Source organism: Chrysemys picta, chromosome 22 (genome assembly GCF_011386835.1).
Source record: "Chrysemys picta bellii isolate R12L10 chromosome 22, ASM1138683v2, whole genome shotgun sequence".
NCBI classification, from domain to species: domain Eukaryota; kingdom Metazoa; phylum Chordata; order Testudines; family Emydidae; genus Chrysemys; species Chrysemys picta.
This window is the reverse complement of record NC_088812.1, coordinates 3,797,531-3,814,996: the sequence shown is the minus strand read 5'-3', so window position 1 is coordinate 3,814,996 and position 17,466 is coordinate 3,797,531. Positions and strand designations below refer to the sequence as shown.

The 17,466-nt window shown below is 68.8% G+C and overlaps 1 protein-coding gene across 4 annotated transcripts; it reads right to left on the bottom strand.

Annotated features, from left to right (window-relative positions):
• Positions 1–579: 579 nt before the first annotated feature.
• RGL3 (ral guanine nucleotide dissociation stimulator like 3) lies at positions 580–15,989 on the bottom strand. 4 transcript variants are annotated; one of them, XM_065576043.1, is made up of 17 exons: positions 15,858–15,942; positions 14,232–14,404; positions 13,535–13,746; positions 12,920–13,116; positions 11,467–11,597; positions 10,715–10,930; positions 10,395–10,498; positions 8,897–8,981; positions 8,514–8,606; positions 7,942–8,028; positions 7,654–7,686; positions 5,505–5,626; positions 4,554–4,643; positions 3,689–3,833; positions 2,996–3,157; positions 2,712–2,826; positions 583–2,359 (listed from the first exon to the last, which is right to left on the bottom strand). In XM_065576043.1, the coding sequence occupies exons 2-17, from the start codon at positions 14,364–14,366 to the stop codon at positions 2,097–2,099; spliced, it is 2,190 nt and encodes a 729-aa protein (XP_065432115.1). In that variant the 5' UTR covers positions 14,367–14,404; positions 15,858–15,942; the 3' UTR covers positions 583–2,096. The 4 variants fall into 4 exon arrangements, with proteins under 4 accessions (XP_065432118.1, XP_065432117.1, XP_065432115.1 ...); XM_065576044.1 differs by having other exon boundaries at positions 584–2,359; positions 14,232–14,339; positions 15,858–15,989; XM_065576046.1 differs by lacking the exon at positions 10,715–10,930 and having other exon boundaries at positions 580–2,359.
• Positions 15,990–17,466: the final 1,477 nt, after the last annotated feature.

Here is a 17,466-nt window from a genome sequence, read left to right as displayed (position 1 = left end):
CCAGCCCCCCATCCGTCCCTTCCCACGGGCACCCACCCGCCCCCATGCCCCCCTTTATCCATCCCTTCCCACCCACCACCACCCAGCCCCCCATCTGTCCCTCCCCACGGGCACCCGCCCGCCCCCATGCCCCCCATCTGTCCCTCCCCATGGGCACCCGCCCACCCCCATGCCCCTTCTATCCATCCCTTCCCACCCCCCACCCAGCCCCCTATCTGTCCCTCCCCATGGGCACCCGCCCACCCCCCTTTATCCATCCCTTCCCACCCCCCCATCTGTCCCTCCCCACGGGCACCCGCCCGTCCCATGCCCCTCTTTATCCATCCCTTCCCATCCCACAACCAGCCCCATGCCCCCCTCTATCCATCCCGTCCTGCCCCCAACACAGCCCCATGCCCCCCTCTATCCATGCCTTCCCACCCCCCACCCATCCCCCCCCCTGTCTGTCCCTCCCCACAGGCACCCACTCACCCCCATGTCCCTCTCTCCCCACCCATCCCCACGCCCCCTCTATCTATCCTTCCCCCCAGTGGCCCACCCCACCCATCCCCATCCCCCCACCCACCAGGCTGGCACCATGAAGGGGCCTGGAGGTGGCTCGGGTTCCCCCAAGGAAAGTGAGATGTTTGGTTTTAACCCCCCTCCCCCCCCCCACCATGGGGCAGGAGAGCCGAGTCCCACTCCCCTGCGAGGGGTCGTGGCTGGGTTGCTGGGCCAGTCCCGCTGCTGGCAGAGCTGGGGCAGGGCCGGACCCTGGGGACCTCTCTGGGGCTCAGGCTCCCAGCCGGGGTCCATCGCCCCCTCCTAGCCTGGAGCGCTCCTCCCCCCACAGTGGCCTGGGGGCGAGCGTCTCGCGGTCCTGGGCAAGCAGCCCCCAGCGTCAGCCGTAGCGAGGGGGACGTGGGACCCCAGGAGCCGACCCCTCCTCCCCCCCCGTCCCCCCAAGAGCCGATCCCGATGCAGCTCCAGGCCCCAGCCTGCGGGTGGGGGGGTGACTGAGGGCCCAATTCTGGAGCAGGGGGGCACATCCGCCAAGGGCCGGATCCTGGGCTGGGGATTTGCAGACACCTTGATCCTGGGGTTGCAAAGGGCCCGATCCTGCAGTGAGGACCCCCCCCCTCCCACCAACACACAAAGCTGCAGAGGGGAATGAGACCCCGACGCCCCCCTCCCTGCCCCCGTCTGGGGGCTCCTGGCAGCCCCCCCTCACCCAGAGCGAGGCTCATCTCCCCAGCATTGTCACGGCAACCAGGGGCACCCGCCTGCCCCCATGCCCCCTCTATCCATCCCTTCCCACCCCACACAGCAGCACCCCCAACAGGCATCAGCCTAGAGCCCCACCAGTTGCCCAGCCGGGGGCCCCCCAAGGCCGCCAGGGCTAGGGGCAGCTGCTGCCACCTAGTGGCCACTGGAGGGGGGTTCAATCAGCTGCAAAATCACTTGTCCCCCATCTCCACCCCCTACTAAAACAGGCCTGTCCCAGATCCCCCCCAGGGCCCGAGCGGGGGAAGGGGGGGCAGAACAAACCATCAGACCATGGTTTGCTCTGCTCAGGGGGGTTTATTGGAACATCCAGGATTCAGAGCCCCCCCCCCGCCCCCCTCGGCTGATTGCTGGGGAGCAGTGAGAGCGGGAACCCCCAGCACAGACCCCACCCCCTTAGCGGGGACCTCTCCCAGGAGCGCTGGCCCCAGCCAGGCCCCCATGAATCACCTGCCCCCCAAACCCCTCTTCCCGGGAGCAGGGCAGCCGGGGGGGGGGGAGCCCAGCCCCCAGCACAGCCGATCCTAGCGTCTCCAGTGCCCCCCGGCACGCTCGGCGCTCCTGGCTGCAGGGCGGGATGGGGGGCAGGCTGGGGGGGGGGTGCCCATGCCCAGGGACTGACCGGGGGGAGGGAGTTGGGGGAGCCCAGCTGAGGGTTCTGTTTCCCTGATGGGGGGGTGGGGGGGTGTAGATCCCCAGGGTCTTGGCGACTTGGGGAGGGGCCAACAGGGGGTGTAGGGAGGAGCTGGACGTGCAGCCAGTGGGGGAGGGGGGCTGGGGAATGAAGCAGGGGGCTCTGGGGTGAAGATAAGGGGGGAGATGCCGGGGAGGTGCTAGGATGGGGGGAGCTGGGGGCTGGGAGCGAGGAGAGGGGGGAGCGTGGGGGGGGTGGCCGAGCTGCAAGGCCCTGGGGGGGAGGGGAGTGGGGGCTCCGTGGTTAGGGCTGGGCTGGGGGGGAGGGGAGTGGGGACTTTGTGGGCAGGGGTGGGTCGGGGGAGGCGGGGGCTGGGGGGGCCCTTCCGGCGCAGGACGAAGTCGAAGTTGGCGGCTGGATTCATGGCGTAGAAGGCGTTGGCCCCGTCGGGGATCAGCAGCTCTGGGGGAGTCGGGGGAGAGCGTGAGGGGGGCACAATGGTACTGGAGACCCCCCCAGCTGGTCCTTGTCTCCCCCTGCCCCTCCCCCAACATCTCCCCTCCCCCCATGCCCTCATCCCCCCCAACCTTCCCCCCCACCTGTGACACCTCCCTTCCCCCCATGCCCTGATTACCCCCCTCCCGGGTGCTCCCCCCACCTGGTCCTCTTCTCCAGCAACACCCCAGCCCTGCCCCCAACACCTCCCCTCTCCCCATGCCCTCACCCCCCACCCAGCGTGCTCTCCCCCCCCCCGTGACACCTCCCCTCCCCCCACCCAGCCCTCTGCTCCCCGTCCCAGCCAGGGCCCCCTCACCTCTGCCGCCCCCCAGCAGCTGCAGGAGCTGGAAGTCTCCAGGCGGGGTCCCTTCCAGGCTGTGTTTCTGGAGGGCGCGCAGCACCACGGCTGGGGTCTTGTCCTGGCTGGTCAACTGGGGGGGCAGAGGGGGGCACAGGATCAGGGTGGGGGGGAGGGGGCAACACATGCGGGGGTGGGGGAGGGGCAGAGCATGCAGGATGGGGAGGATACAGGGCAGAGATGGGGATGGGGCCTGGCCCCGCCCCCCACCCAGAGGCAGGACCCCCCCAGTCCCCCCTCACCAGGATGCTCTTGTAGAGGTTGCCGTGGGCGTTGTCCATGCTGACCCGCACGATGCACGAGTCCGCCCCCTGCTGGTTGTAGAGGGGCGAGCAGGGGCAGCGGGCGACGGGGGAGGGCGGCTCCTCGGCGGGGCAGGTGCTGAACGGCAGCTCCAGCAGGCTCTATGCCGGGGCGGGGGGAGAAACGGGAGCTGGTGAGCGAGCAGGGAGAGAACCCAGGAGTCCGGGCTCCCAGACCCCCTCCTCCTAACTCTAACCACTGCACCCCACTCCCCGCCCAGAGCGGGGATAGAACCCAGGAGTCCGGGCTCCCAGATCCCCTGCCCCTGCTCTAACCACTGCACCCCACTCCCCTCCCAGAGCGGGAATAGAACCCAGGAGTCCAGGCTCCCAGACCCCCTGCCCCTGCTCTAACCACTGCACCCCACTCCCCTCCCAGAGCGGGGATAGAACCAGGAGTCCGGGCTCCCTGTCCCGCCCTCCCCCCTAACTCTAACCACTCCACTGCACCCCACTCCCCTCCCAGAGCAGGGATAGAACCCAGGAGTCCGGGCTCCCAGTCCCCCCTCCCCCTGCTCTAATTACAGGTGCCCAGTGGGCACAGGCCTTTGCACTGGGACAGCCCATCCCATCCCCAGCTACCTCCAGCCAGGTCTGAGCCCCCTGGCAGCTCCCCCCGGCACCCCGCGGTACCTTGCCGAGGGACCCCCCCATCTCCGGGGAGCAGGGGGAACTGGGCCCCTCATCGGCTTCGCAGCTGCTGCTGGTGCCCGAGGGCGAGATGCTGCCCTTTGCGGAGGGCAGACGGGGAGGCAGGGCCTCGGCCCCCAGCAGGAGCCTGAGGGGAGATGAGGGTGAATGGGCAAGAAAGGAGGGGAAGGGCACGGGGGGGCCCAAAGGGAGAACCTGCCCCCCAGACATCTCCATCCCTCTCCAGATGCCAATTCCACCCTCACAGAGCGAGATGCCCCCCAACACCCACCTCCTCCCCCCAATACCCACGGACCCCCTGCCCCTCCCCCACCTCCACATGAATGTGGGAATTCTGGTAATAGTTTTATGACCACTAGGTGTGCCTCAGTTTCCCCACTGATTCTGCCTGACCAGTCACTAGTGCCAAGGGAATGACCTCCAGAGGAGAGGGGAGTGAGGCCTGGCCAAGGGCTGCCCCATGGCGCCCCCAGGAGCTGAGCAGGATCGATCCCTCTGAACAGCGGGTGCGGGAAGCTGATGGGAAACCCTCTGGGAAACTGAGGCAGGTTGGGCACAGCCAGGGCCATTCCCACACCGCCTGGGCAGGGCTCCTGGCTCCCGTAGCTACCGTCGCTCAGGTCGGGGGGCGGGGGGCTGCTCAGAGGCAGACCGGACGCCCAGACAGACAGACGCCGCGGCTGGACAGGCCATTGGGATCGACCCGTCCGGCCTTTCGGAGAGCCCAGGTGAGCTCCGGAGACACCCGCCCGGCCGCAGCACGGCACTGATGGGGGCTCCCAGCTGCAGGGGGACCGAGGGGGCCGGGGGTGACTCCCGAGCTGGTGGGGGGCTGGGGGCGACTTACGAGCTGAAGCGTTTGCTGAGGCTGCGTTTGACGCGGGGTGAGTTGGGGCAGGAGTCGGCCGGGGGCTCGATGAGCCGGGAGACCCGGTAGCTGGGGGGCGAGGGGATTGGGGGGGTTAGCGAGTGTCCCCCCGCCTTCTGCTGCTACTTCGCTCCTTCCGTCATGGAGGGGGACGCTCCAGGCAGCTCCCCACATGATGCCCCAGTGCCCCCTCCCCTGCCTCCCTACTGCCCCCCCGCCTCTCTCCTGCCCCCCCTCACTTCCCCCTCCCCCGCCTCCCTACTGTGCCCCCTCACTGCCTCCCGGTCTCTCTCCTGTCCCTCCTCACTGCCCCCTCCCCCACCTCCCTACTGCCCCCCCAGCCTCTCTTCTGCCCCCCTCACTGCCCCCTCCGCCGCCTCCCTACTGCCCCCCCTCACTGCCCCCCGGTCTCTCTCCTGTCCCTCCTCACTGCCCCCTCCCCCTCCTCCCTACTGCCCCCCGGCCTCTCTCCTGCCCCCTCACTGCACCCTCCCCCGCCTCCCTACTGCCCCCAGCCTCTCTTCTGCCCCCTCACTGCTCCCTCCCCCGCCTCCCTACTGCCCCCCCACCTCTCTCCTGCCCCCCCCTCACTTCCCCCTCCCCCGCCTCCCTACTGTGCCCCCTCACTGCCCCCCGGTCTCTCTCCTGTCCCTCCTCACTGCCCCCTCCCCCACCTCCTTACTGCCCCTCAGCCTCTCCCCGCCCCCCCCTCACTGCCCCCTCTCTGCCTCCCTACTGCCCCCCGGCCTCTCTCCTGCCCCTCCTCGCTGCCCCCTCCCCTGCCTCCCTACTGCCCCCCGGCCTCTCCCCTGCCCCCCCCCACTGCCCCTCCCCTGCCCCCAACTGCACTTCCTGCTCACTGTCCACCTCCCACCTGCCCCGCCACTGCGACCCCTGCTGCCCCCGAGACACACACCCCCCCCGCGGTACCTCTGCTCCTCGGAGAGCCGGGCGTGGCGCTGAAAGGCGGCCAGCACGGCGGGGTTGGGGTGCAGGGCGTGGCCCCCGCACGACGCCTGCAGCTGCTGGATCTGCAACAGGATCTCTGCCTCCTGGGCCCAGAGACGGGGTTCAGGGCCCCCGCTCCCGTCCCCCCCCATCCGCCCACCCCACAGCTCCCATCCCCCCCATCCTCCCCCGCACAGCTCCCGTCTCCCCCATCCTCCCACCCCCCGCTCCCGTCCCCCCCATCCTCCCCCCCACAGCTCCCGTCCCCCCCATCCGCCCACCCCACAGCTCCCATCTCCCCCATCCTCCCCCCCAGCTCCCATCCCCCCCATCCGCCCACCCCCACAGCTCCCGTCCCCCCCATCCTCCCCCTCACAGCTCCCATCCCCCCCATCCGCCCACCCCCACAGCTCCCATCCCCCCCATCCTCCCTCCCCACAGCTCCCATCCCGCCCCATCCTCCCTCCCCACAGCTCCCAACCCTCCCATCCGCCCCCCGCCACAGCTCCCGTCTCTGCCTTCCGCCTCCCATGCCCCCGCTCCCGTCCCCCCCATCCTCTCCCCCCACAGCTCCCGCCCCCCCATCCTCCCCCCCACAGCTCCCGTTTCCCCCATCCTCTCCCCCCCAGCTCCCGTCCCCCTCATCCGCCCACCCCACAGCTCCCATCCCCCCCATCCGCCCACCCCCACAGCTCCCGTCCCCCCCATCCTCCCTCCCCACAGCTCCCGTCCCCCCATCCTCTCCCCCCACAGCTCCCGTCCCCCACATCCTCCCCCCATCCGCCCCCCCATCCTCCCACCCCACAGCTCTCATCCCCCCCATCCTCCCCCCATCCGCCCCCCCATCCTACCACCCCACAGCTCCCGTCCCCCCCATCCTCTCCCCATCCGCCCCCCCACAGCTCCCATCCCCCCCCATCCTCCCCCGCACAGCTCCCGTCTCCCCCATCCTCCCACCCCCCGCTCCCGTCCCCCCCATCCGTCCACCCCCCCAGCTCCCGCCCCATCCGTCCACCCCCACAGCTCCCATCTCCCCCATCCTCCCCCCCCAGCTCCCATCCCCCCCATCCGCCCCCCCACAGCTCCCGTCTTCCCCATCCGCCCCCCCACAGCTCCCATCCCCCCCATCCTCCCCCGCACAGCTCCCATCTCCCCCATCCTCCCCCCCCACAGCTCCCGTCTTCCCCATCCTCCCCCCCCAGCTCCCGTCCCCCCCATCCGCCCACCCCACAGCTCCCGTCCCCCCCATCCGTCCACCCCCACAGCTCCCGTCCCCCCCATCCTCCCACCCCACAGCTCCCATCTCCCCCATCCTCCCCCCCAGCTCCCGTCCCCCCATCCGCCCACCCCCACAGCTCCCGTCCCCCCATCCTCCCCCTCACAGCTCCCGTCTCCCCCATCCTCCCCCCCCACAGCTCCCGTCTTCCCCATCCTCCCCCCCAGCTCCCGTCCCCCCCATCCGCCCACCCCCACAGCTCCCGTCTCCGCCATCCTCCCCCCCCACAGCTCCCATCTTCCCCATCCTCCCCCCCCAGCTCCCGTCTCCCCCATCCTCCCCCCCCACAGCTCCCGTCCCCCCATCCGTCCACCCCCCCAGCTCCCGTCCCCCCCATCCTCCTGGTCTCCCCGTACACCCCGCCTCCTGTCCCCCCACAGCCCTCATCCTGTCCCCCCTACCTCCACTCCCCCGCAGCCTCCTATCCATTCCCTGTGCCTCCCAGCACTCATCCCGCTACCACAGGCCTCCTGTCCTCTATCCCCCCCAGCTCCCATCCCCCCCATCCGCCCAGCCTCCCATCCACCCCCCCAGCTTCCTGTCCCCCATCCCCTACAGCCCCCATCCCCCCCATCCGCCCAGCCTCCGATCCACCCCCGCAGCTTCCTGTCCCCCATCCCCCCCAGCTCCCATCCCCCCCATCCACCCAGCCTCCCATCCACCCCCCCAGCTTCCTGTCCCCCATCCCCCACAGCCCCCATCCCATCACCCCCCAGCTCCCATCCCCTGACCCTCCCCACAGCCTCCCATCCCCCCAATTTCTCCCACCAACAGTTCTGAGATCTCAGGAGTCCTGACTCCCACTCACTCCCCTCTGCTCTCTCAGGATCCCGGCCAGCCCCCCGCCCCACTCACCTTCCGCCTCTTTTCAAAGTTGATGAGCCCACCCTGGGGGGAATCAGAGAGAGAACATGAGAGGGGTTGGGGGCCCTCAGGGTTTACATTAGGTGGTTACCCCAGGAAGGGGCTGGCACTGGGGGAGCTGTGAGAGGAGATGTCCCGGCTCCTGGGGGCAGGATGTGCACAAGAGCCTCTGGGAGTCTCGGGGGAAGAGGCAGCTCGGCCCTAGGGGGCCCCTGAGGTGGGCGCGGGGGGGGCACAGTGATGACGTGAGCCTGGGGACCTCCAGACCCCCCGACTCACCTCCAGGAAATCCGGCAACGCCGTGTCCAGCATCACCAGATCCGTCAAGAAGGTGCCAAGGTACGGTACAGTGCCCGGGGGCGGCGCCTGGAGGGGGGAGGGTCCAGGTCACCCACATGGCTCTGCCAGTGCCCCTCACTCCCGACTCGCGGCCCCCGTTATTCCTCCCCACCCCGAGCTCTGCCAGTGCTCCCCAGTCCCCACCCACAGCCTGTTAGCCCTGCCCTGAGCTCCCCACACAGCTCTGCCAGTGCCCCTCACTCCCAACCCACAGCCCCGTTATCCCTCCCCACCCCCCACCCCGAGCTCTGCCAGTGGCCCCCAGTCCCCACCCACAGCCCAGCAGGTGCCCCAGCACTGAGCACCCCTCCCCCACCTCTGCCGGTGCCCCTCACTCCCGACTCGCAGCCCCTGTTATCCCTCCCTGCCCCCCAAGCTCTGCCGGTGCCCCTCAGTCCCAATCCACAGCCCCTGCGAGCCCAGCCCTGCCCCCCACAGCCCGGCAGGTGCCCCTCACTCCCAACTCGCAGCAACTCAAGGCCCTAGACCCTGGCCGTGGTCCCATCACTCACCACTGGCTTCTCCGGGGGATTCAGTTTCGGAGTCGCTTTGCGGGCGACACGGGGGCTGGGGGCTCCCTCGGGGACGCTCTGGGCAGCGTCGCCCTGTGCAGAGGGACAGGACCAGCAGGGCCCAGCGGAAAGAAATCATTGACGGGAGCCTCCGGTATACGGAGCAAAATCCCACTGCCGGGGGCACAGTGCCCCCGGCGCCCCCCCATCCTGCCCCTGCAGCATGACATTCCCCAGTGACCCTCCTGCCCCCTGCAGCATAGCACCCCCAGCAAGCCCCCCACCTTTCACCGAGCCCCTCCAGCACAGCACCCCCTGCTGAGCCCCCCCCGCCCCGCTCCCTGGGGCACAGCGCCCCATAGCATGGCCCCAGCGCCAGGTACCTGCAGCAGGATTTCCCGGCAGCTCAGATGGTTCTTGTCGTCGGAGAAGATCTGCGAGAGCTTCCAGAAGACGCCCATGGTGTCCCTGGGGGGGGACCAAGACAGAGCTCTGTCCATGCATGCACCCCCAATCTCCATCCTGGCACCCCTGAACCCTGTCCCCATTGGCCCCCACACCCCCAATCCTCAGCCCCCGATCCCCATCCCCATCGGCCCCGCACCCTCAATCCTCAGCCCCGGCACTCCCGATCCCCGTCCCCATCAGCCCTCCTACCCCCAAACCTCAATCCCCAATCCCCACCCCCGGCATCTCCAATCCTCAGCCCCTGATCTCCGTCCCCCGCCCCGGAACCCCCAATATTCAGCTCCAGTCATAAATATAAAGGGAAGGGTAACAACCTTCCTGTATACAGTCCTATAAAATCCCTCCTGGCCAGAGGCACAAAATCCTTTTACCTGTATAAGGGGACAAGAAACTTTCAAATGGGGGGGGGGGGCGGTAATCCCTGGTTTTTCTTTTTGTAACTAAAGTTTTGCCCAGAGGGAAACCCTCTGTGTTTTGAATCTGACTGCCTGTGAGATTATCTTCCATTCTCATTTTACAGAGGTGCGTCTTTCACCTTTTTTCTTTCTAATAAAGTTCTGGGATTTTTTTAAGAATCTGATTGGGGTTTTTAGTGTCCTAAAAAGCCAGAGCTGGTCTGTGCTCATCTTGTTTATTCTCAAGCCTCCCAGGAAAGGGGGTGAAGGGGCTGGGGGGATATTTTGGGGAAATAGGACTCCAAGTGACCCTTGATTCTTTGTTTGAATCACTTGGTGGTGGCAGCGTTTACCTAATCCAAGGTTCAAGGTGGAATTTGTGCCTTGGGGAGTTTTTAACCTAAGCTGGTAGAAATAAGCGTAGGGGGTCTTTCATGCGGGTCCCCACATCTGTACCCCAGAGTTCAGAGTGGGGAGGGAACCCTGACAACCCCCTATCCCCACCCCCAGCTCCCCCAAACCTCAACCCCCAATCCCCACCCCCAGCTCCCCCAAACCTCAACCCCCAATCCCTGCACCCACCTATTCCTGGTTCCTGCACCCTCCTGACACTATCCCCACCCCGGCACCCCGATCCTCTCACCCCCCCCATTCCTGTTCCACCCCCCACCCACTGAACCCCATCCTGGCAGCTTCCCCAGCATGCCCTGACCCCGCCCATAGAACCCCCTCCAGGGTCACCGGGACCCTCTGGACCCCACTCCCCACCGTGAGCCCCAACCCAAGAGCATTGGCTCTTGGGGGCAAGTCCCACCCTCTAGAAGGCGGGACTTCCTGGATTAGCTCTGGCCATCCCAGCCATGCCTTTGGGGGGCACTGGTCAGATTGCATGAAGCCAAACTCACCCCGCCAAGCCAAAGGGGGGCAGGGCATGAGAGCTGCTGCTCTCCACCGCCAGACAGCCCCCGCCCCCTGCGCTTCTCCCCCCGCCCCCTCCATTCAGCCCCCCAGCTCTCACCGGCTCACGGCAGCCCAGGTCCTCTTGAGCCGGTGCACAGGGCTGGACTGCAGGGCGGAGATCACAGCTCGCAGGGAGGAGAAGTTACGCAGAACGTAGCAGTGCTGGGGGGGAGGGGAGTCAGTGGGGTCCAGCTGCCCCCCCCCCCAGATCTACCCCCTAAACCTCCACAAGTCCAGTTACTACTGGACTCTCCCGCAGCCCCTGCTGGCCTGGATCCCCCCCAACCTCCTGTAAGTGCCCCTCACCTTCCCCCACACCCCCCTGGGCCCCCTCGGCCCTACCCCCACCCTACCCCCTCGGCTGTCCCCTGCCCCCACCTGGGCAATGGCGACCCACTTCTCTAGCAGCCGGGCTCTCTGCTGCGCACGGAGCTGCACATCACCCAGCACCGAGGCGATGACGCAGCCAGTGACGGCGTTGAACTGGGCCACAGTGGCGCGGACGCTGGGCGCTGCCCCCTCGCCCACCTTGCGGTCCCTCTGCGACCACACGCAGCCCAGGCAGTGGAAGGGCCGCACCTGCGTGAACAGCTCCTGTGGGGGGGGAGAGGGAGTGGGGGAGGGTCCATGCTCTGTGCCCAGGCACAGCAAAGGAACAGAACCCAGGAGTCCTGGCTCCCAACCCTCTCACTCTAGCCACTAGACCCCACTCCCCTCCCAGAGCTGGGGAGAGAACCCAGGAGTCCTGGCGCCCAGCCCCCCTGCTCTAACCACTAGACCCCACTCCCCTCCCAGAGCTGGGGAGAGAACCCAGGAGTCCTGGCTCCCAACCCTCTCACTCTAGCCACTAGACCCCACTCCCCTCCCAGAGCTGGGCATAGAACCCAGGAGTCCTGGCTCCCAGCCCCCCTGGTCCAACCACTAAACCCCATTCCCCTCCCAGAGCTGGGGAGAGAACCCTGCAGTCCTACTCCCAGCCCCTCCCTGCTCTCACCACTAGACCCCACTCCCCTCCCAGAGCTGGGGAGAGAACCCAGGAGTCCTGGCGCCCAGCCCCCCCCCCCCACTCTAACCACTGGGCTATGCTTTCTTGGGTGCTCTGGCCCCACTCCCCTCAGCCCCCCACTTACTATGTCCATTAGTGTCAGCTGCTCGGCCACCTCCTCCGCACTGAACGACAGGAGATCGGGGGGCTCCCCGCAGCCCTCTGGCCCCCCCTCGCCCTCCAACGCCAGTGGACCAGCCCCAGGGGATTCACAGCCTGCAGGGGAGACAGCACAGGGCATCAGACCTGCCGGCTGCACAGGGACAGGCACTGAGGGGTCCCAGCCAAGGGGTGGGTGGAGGAGGGGATAAGATGGACAGGCACACGAAGGGCTGTAGCCAGGGGACAGGTGGTGGTGGAAGAGCCAGGAGGGGGACAGGTGCTGGGGGGTTGTAGCTGGGGGACAGTTGGAGGTGGGAGTAACAGGGGCAGGCAGAGGTGGGGGGAGTGGGAACAGGTGGAAGCAGGGGACAGGCAGAGGCAGGGGTTGTAGCCAGGGACAGGCAGAGGCGGGGGTTGTAGCCAGGGGGTGGGGGGAACAGCCGCAGGTGGGGACTGTAGCCAGGGAACAGGCGGAGGCAGGCGGAGGCAGGGGTTGTAGCCAGGGGACAGGCCGAGGTGAGGCTGTAGCCTGGGAACAGGCCGAGGCGGGGGTCCTAGCCAGGGGACAGGACGAGGCGGTGGATGTAGTCAGGGGGTGGAAGGGACAGGTGCAGGCAGGGACTGTAGCAAGGGGACAGGTGGAGCAGGGACAGGTGGAGGCGGGGGCTGTAGCCAGGGGACAGGCGAATGCGGGGGTTGTAGCTGGGGACAGGCGGAGGCAGGGGACAGGCGGAGGCAGGGGACAGGCGGAGGCAGGGGACAGGCGGCAGTGGGGGTTGTAGCCAGGGGACAGGCGGAGGCAGGGGACAGGTGGCAGTGGAGGTTGTAGCCAGGGGACAGGTGGAGGCAGGGGACAGGTGGAGGCGGGGGATGTAGCCAGGGGACAGGCGGCGGTGGGGGTTGTAGCCAGGGGACAGGCGGAGGCAGGGGACAGGCGGTGGTGGGGGTTGTAGCCAGGGGACTGGCGGAGGCAGGGGACAGGCAGAGGCGGGGGTTGTTGTAGCCAGGGGACAGGCGGAGGCAGGGGACAGGCGGTGGTGGGGGTTGTAGCCAGGGGACTGGCGGAGGCAGGGGACAGGCAGAGGCGGGGGTTGTAGCCAGGGGACAAGCGGAGGCAGGGGACAGGCAGAGGCGGGGGTTGTAGCCAGGGAACAGGTGGAGGCAGGGGATGTAGCCAGGGGACAGGCGGCGGTGGGGGTTGTAGCCAGGGGACAGGCGGAGGCAGGGGACAGGCGGTGGTGGGGGTTGTAGCCAGGGGACAGGCAGAGGCAGGGGACAGGCGGTGGTGGGGGTTGTAGCCAGGGGACAAGCGGAGGCAGGGGACAGGCGGAGGCGGGGGTTGTAGCCAGGGGACAGGCGGAGGCAGGGGACAGGCAGAGGCAGGGGTTGTAGCCGGGGACAGGCAGCAGTGGGGGTTGTAGCCCAGAATCTCTTACTCTCAGGCTCCGCCTGTTCATCTCCCGGCTCCTCCTGAAAGCTCTGCAGTAGCCCTTCGGCCCGCGCACACCCCTCCGAGCCCGGGGCTGCCTGGCGCAGGTAGCCGTGGAGCTGGCGCAGGCTGGGGTGCTGGGGGGGCTCCCGGAAATCCTGGGGGTGATGACGCAGCCAGAGCTCCAGCACCTGCAGCACAGCCCTGGGGGAAAGGTGGGGGCAGGGGGGGGTCAGTCCTGACAAGAGGGGGCAGATCAGGCTCTGAGGCCCCTCCCCTCTGGGTCTGGGGCCATCCCTGTAACCGCAGGAGCTGGTCTGAGATCCCCCAACCCACAGCAGCCCCCTTCCCTGGCCTGGCTGGGTGAGGGCCGCTAGCACGGGGACGGGACTGCAGGGTTCTCGCACCCCCACTTGCCCAGATACCAGGCCCCAGGGCTCCCCTGTTGGGGGTGGGGGGAGCCCAACACCCCCCGGCTCACCTGTCAGGGGTAGGGGGAGCCCAGGGTTCACCTGTCGGGGGTGGGGGGGAGCCCAACACCCCCCGGCTCACCTGTCAGGGGTAGGGGGAGCCCAGGGTTCACCTGTCGGGGGTGGGGGGAGCCCAACACCCCCCGGCTCACCTGTCGGGGCCCAGCGGCAGCAGCAGCTCCAGCACGCGGCCGGGGGTGGCGAAGGCGCGGTAGGTGGCCAGGAAGCTGGGGCGGTAGCCAGGGTCGCTCTCTGCACTGGCGGAGACCAGGCCTCTCACCAGCTGGGGCAAGGTCCCGGCGCGCAGCCGGCGCAGTTTGCAGGTGCGGTACAGCACGAAGGGGCAGGGGGGGTCAACTCCAGCCTGCGGGGGGGGGGGGGGAGAGATGAAGTGGACAGAGAGAGGGATGGACAGGAGGTCGGATGGATGGAGTGTGAGAAATAGATTGGATGGAGGGATAGAGGGGGAGGGAGGGAGTGATGGAGATAGATAGATGGGGGGGGGATAGACAGGTATGGAGAGATTGAGACGGAGGGAATAGAAGGAATAATTACATCACCCCAGCCTCTTCCCCTCCTGCAGGATCCCAAAAGGGTCCACTGGCCTGAGATGCAGCCACCTCTGGGGCGGAGCACGGGGCTGTTTCTAACGCCGCCGCGCAGCAGAGTAGGTCAGGATGTGACGAATTCCCGCTCCCAAAGAAAACGAGCCCAAGTCACAGCCCAGCGCCCCCTGCTGGCCCGCCGCCCCGCTCCCTGCAGCACCAGGATCCCCCATGCAGGTGCTGACGAGGTCCAGCCCCCCTTGACATAGGCGAGCTGACCGGCCCCTGGCAAAGCCCCCCGTACCAGCGGGCAGGGTCCCCCGTTGGGTGCAGGCTCCGCCCTCACCCGCTGTAGGGTGACGCTGTAGATGGCCCCGTCTTCCACCTCTTCACCCCACTGCTGGAGGGGCTCCTGCAGGGGGAGAATAGACCAGGCCATGGGCCCCCAACACACAGAGATGGGTTCTGTCCCCAGTTCTGGGAGGACAGTGGGATCTAGTGGTTAGAGCAGGGTGGGGAGCTGGAAGCCAGGACTCCTGGGTTCTCTCCCCAGCTCTGCCACAGATGCGATATGTGATTCCGGGTGAATCCCTTCACCCCTTGGTGACTCAGTTTCCCCCGCATATGATACCACCTCTCAGAGGAGCCTGAAACCTGGGGATGCAAATGCAACTTCTATAGGTTTCTCCTGGGGGGAGGGGGAGGATTAAGGGGTCCCCTCACCCCACCCCTGGTGCAGCCATCAGCCTGGGATGCTGGCAGCTCTGGGGCTGAAGGATGGTGGTGCAGTATGGCCCCTCCCTGCAGGCAGCCCCCGGCACTCCACCTGTGCGCAGCAGCACCTGGCCCTCCCCCCGCCCCCTACAGGCTGGTGCTGAATCCACATCCCTACAGAACAGATGGGGAAACTGAGGCACGAAGCAACTTTGGAATAGACTAGAGCTCAGGAGTCTGGACTCCCAGCCCCCTGCTAAAGGGGGGAGGAGCAGGGGCCACCCACTGAACAACCCACCCACCCCCACGGGGGGGGGAGAAGCGGGCGTGGCACGTGGGGGGGGGCAGAGTGCTCTGGGGCTCCAGCTACCCTGAACAACCCCCCATTTAAGGAGCTGGAGCGGAGCCGCCAACCGGTCCAGCAGGGTCAGCCTCCCGCAGCCCCACCTCCACAGCGCCACAAGGGGCCCTGCTGCCCCTGCCCCCCCTCCACCCTGGCCCCCCCACAGCACCACGAGGGGCTCTGCTGCCCCCCACCCCAACTGGTGGCGGGGGGGGGGCTGCCATCCCAGTGGCCGCAAGTCGGGTTCTCCCCCCCAGCTCGGGGATGTGGGGCTGGCGTCCGGCACCCTGATCCCCATGGGACCTGGCCACCTGGGAGGGGGTGAGGTCTCCAATCCCCCAGAGCTGCCCCCACCCCACCATGCCCGTTCGGTGCCCCTCGTTCGCAGTGAGCTGGGGGGGTGTCTCAACCCAGGCCCTAGCGGGGCAGGTGCCCCCTGGACACAAAGTGCCCCTCCTCCTCCCGGGCACCCAGCACCCACCCCGGGCACCCAGTGCCCCCTCCTCCCTCCCGGGCACCCAACTCCCCCTTATCCCCCCAGGCACCCAGCGCCCCCTTATCCCTCCTGGGTACCAAGCCCCCACTTCCCCTCCCGGGCACCCAGCACCACCTTCCTACCCCTCCTAGGAACCCATCGCCTCCAGGCAGCCATGTGCCCCCCTTCCAATGCCCCATCAGGCACCCAGCGCCCCCCAGGCAGCCATGTGCCCCTCTTCCAGCGCCCCCTCCTCCCCCGGCTACTCAGCGCCCCCCCTTCCCACCACCCCCGGACACCCAGCGCCCCCCGCCCGCAGCCCAGCCGAGGGACGCCCCCCAGGGCCGATGTCTCTGGCCGCTGCCGGGCGGGGGTTCGGGCCCCGGGCGCGGCGTTACCATGGGGCGCTCCGGGGCCGGGGCCGGGGCTGGATCGCGGCGTCCGCCCTTGACTCGGCGGCGCCGGGAAGGTCTCTCGGCTGCAGCCCCGGGGGGAGGGGCCGGGCCGCGGGGGGGCAGCGCAGTTTGGGCACAAGGGGCCCCTCCCCCATCCAAGGGGGGCGGGAGAGCAGCGCAGGGAGCGCCTGGGACATGGAGTCCCGGCCTGAGACCCCGCCGCCCCCGGGGGGGAGAGACGAGGGGGGGGCTGTGGGGCGGGCTCAGCCCCTGGAGGGGGCCAGGAGTGGGGCAGCCGGGGGGACAGAGAGCTGGGGGAGGACAGGCTGGGCAAAGTCTAGTACTTAGTGCGGGAGCCAGGACTCCTGGGTTCTCTCCCTGGTTGCAGCAGGGGCTGGGGCAGGACATGGGCAGGTCTCCCCCGCGTCTCTCTGGGGCACCTGAAACTCCACTGGCCCGTCTCACCTCCCGCTCCGACTCCAAGGCTGTGGGGCAGGGGAATGGGCCCCAGGGGTGGGCAACAGGGGCTGCAGATCGGGATTGAGGGGCACCGGCAGGGCTGTGAGGTGGGGGCCCCAGGGGTGGGGCAGCGGGGGCTGAGGGTCGGGATCGAGGGGCACCAGCAGGGCTGTGAGGTGGGGGCTCCAGGGGTGGGGCTGCGGGGGGCTGCGGGTCAGGATTGAGGGGCACTGGCAGGACTGTGAGGTGGGGGCCCCAGGGGTGGGGCAGCGGGGGGCTGCGGGTCAGGATTGAGGGGCACTGGCAGGACTGTGAGGTGGGGGCCCCAGGGGTGGGGCAGCGGGGGGCTGCGAGTCGGGAGTGAGGGGCACCCGTAGGGCTGTGAGGTGGGGGCCCCAGGAGTGGGGCAGCAGGGGGCTGAGGGTCGGGATCGAGGGGCACCAGCAGGGCTGTGAGGTGGGGGCTCCAGGGGTGGGGCTGCAAGTCGGGAGTGAGGGGCACCGGCAGGACTGTGAGGTGGGGGCCCAGGGGTGGGGCAGCTGGGGGCTGCGAGTCGGGAGTGAGGGGCACTGGCAGGACTGTGAGGTGGGGGCCCCAGGGGTGGGGCAGCGGGGGGCTGTGAGTCAGGAATGAGGGGCACCGGCAGGACTGTGAGGTGGGGGCCCCAGGGGTGGGGCTGCGGGTCAGGATCGAGGGGTATCAGCAGGGCTGTGAGGTGGGGGCCCCAGGGGTGGGGGCAGCGGGGGGCTGAGGGTCGGGATCGAGGGGCACCAGCAGGGCTGTGAGGTGGGGGCTCCAGGGGTGGCTGCAGATCGGGATTGAGGGGCACCGGCAGGACTGTGAGGTGGGGGCCCCAGGGGTGGGGCAGCGGGGGGCTGCGGGTCAGGATTGAGGGGCACTGGCAGGACTGTGAGGTGGGGGCCCCAGGGGTGGGGCAGCAGGGGCTGAGGGTCGGGATCGAGGGGCACCAGCAGGGCTGTGAGGTGGGGGCTCCAGGGGTGGGGCAGCGGAGGGCTGTGAGTCAGGATTGAGGGGCACTGGCAGGGCTGTGAGGTGGGGGCCCCAGGGGTGGGGCAGCTGGGGGCTGAGGGTCGGGATCGAGGGGCACCAGCAGGACTGTGAGGTGGGGGCTCCAGGGGTGGGGCAGCTGGGG

Excerpts from the sequence above, each read along its gene's own strand:
- RGL3 (XM_065576043.1), bottom strand. The coding sequence starts at position 14,366 with ATGGCCTGGTCTATTCTCCCCCTGCAGGAGCCCCTCCAGCAGTGGGGT. Across the intron at positions 8,607-8,896 it reads GCCGGGAAATCCTGCTGCAG|GGCGACGCTGCCCAGAGCGT; the intron begins GTACCTGGCGCT and ends CCCTCTGCACAG. Across the intron at positions 3,834-4,553 it reads CTCAGCAAACGCTTCAGCTC|GCTCCTGCTGGGGGCCGAGG; the intron begins GTAAGTCGCCCC and ends ATCTCCCCTCAG.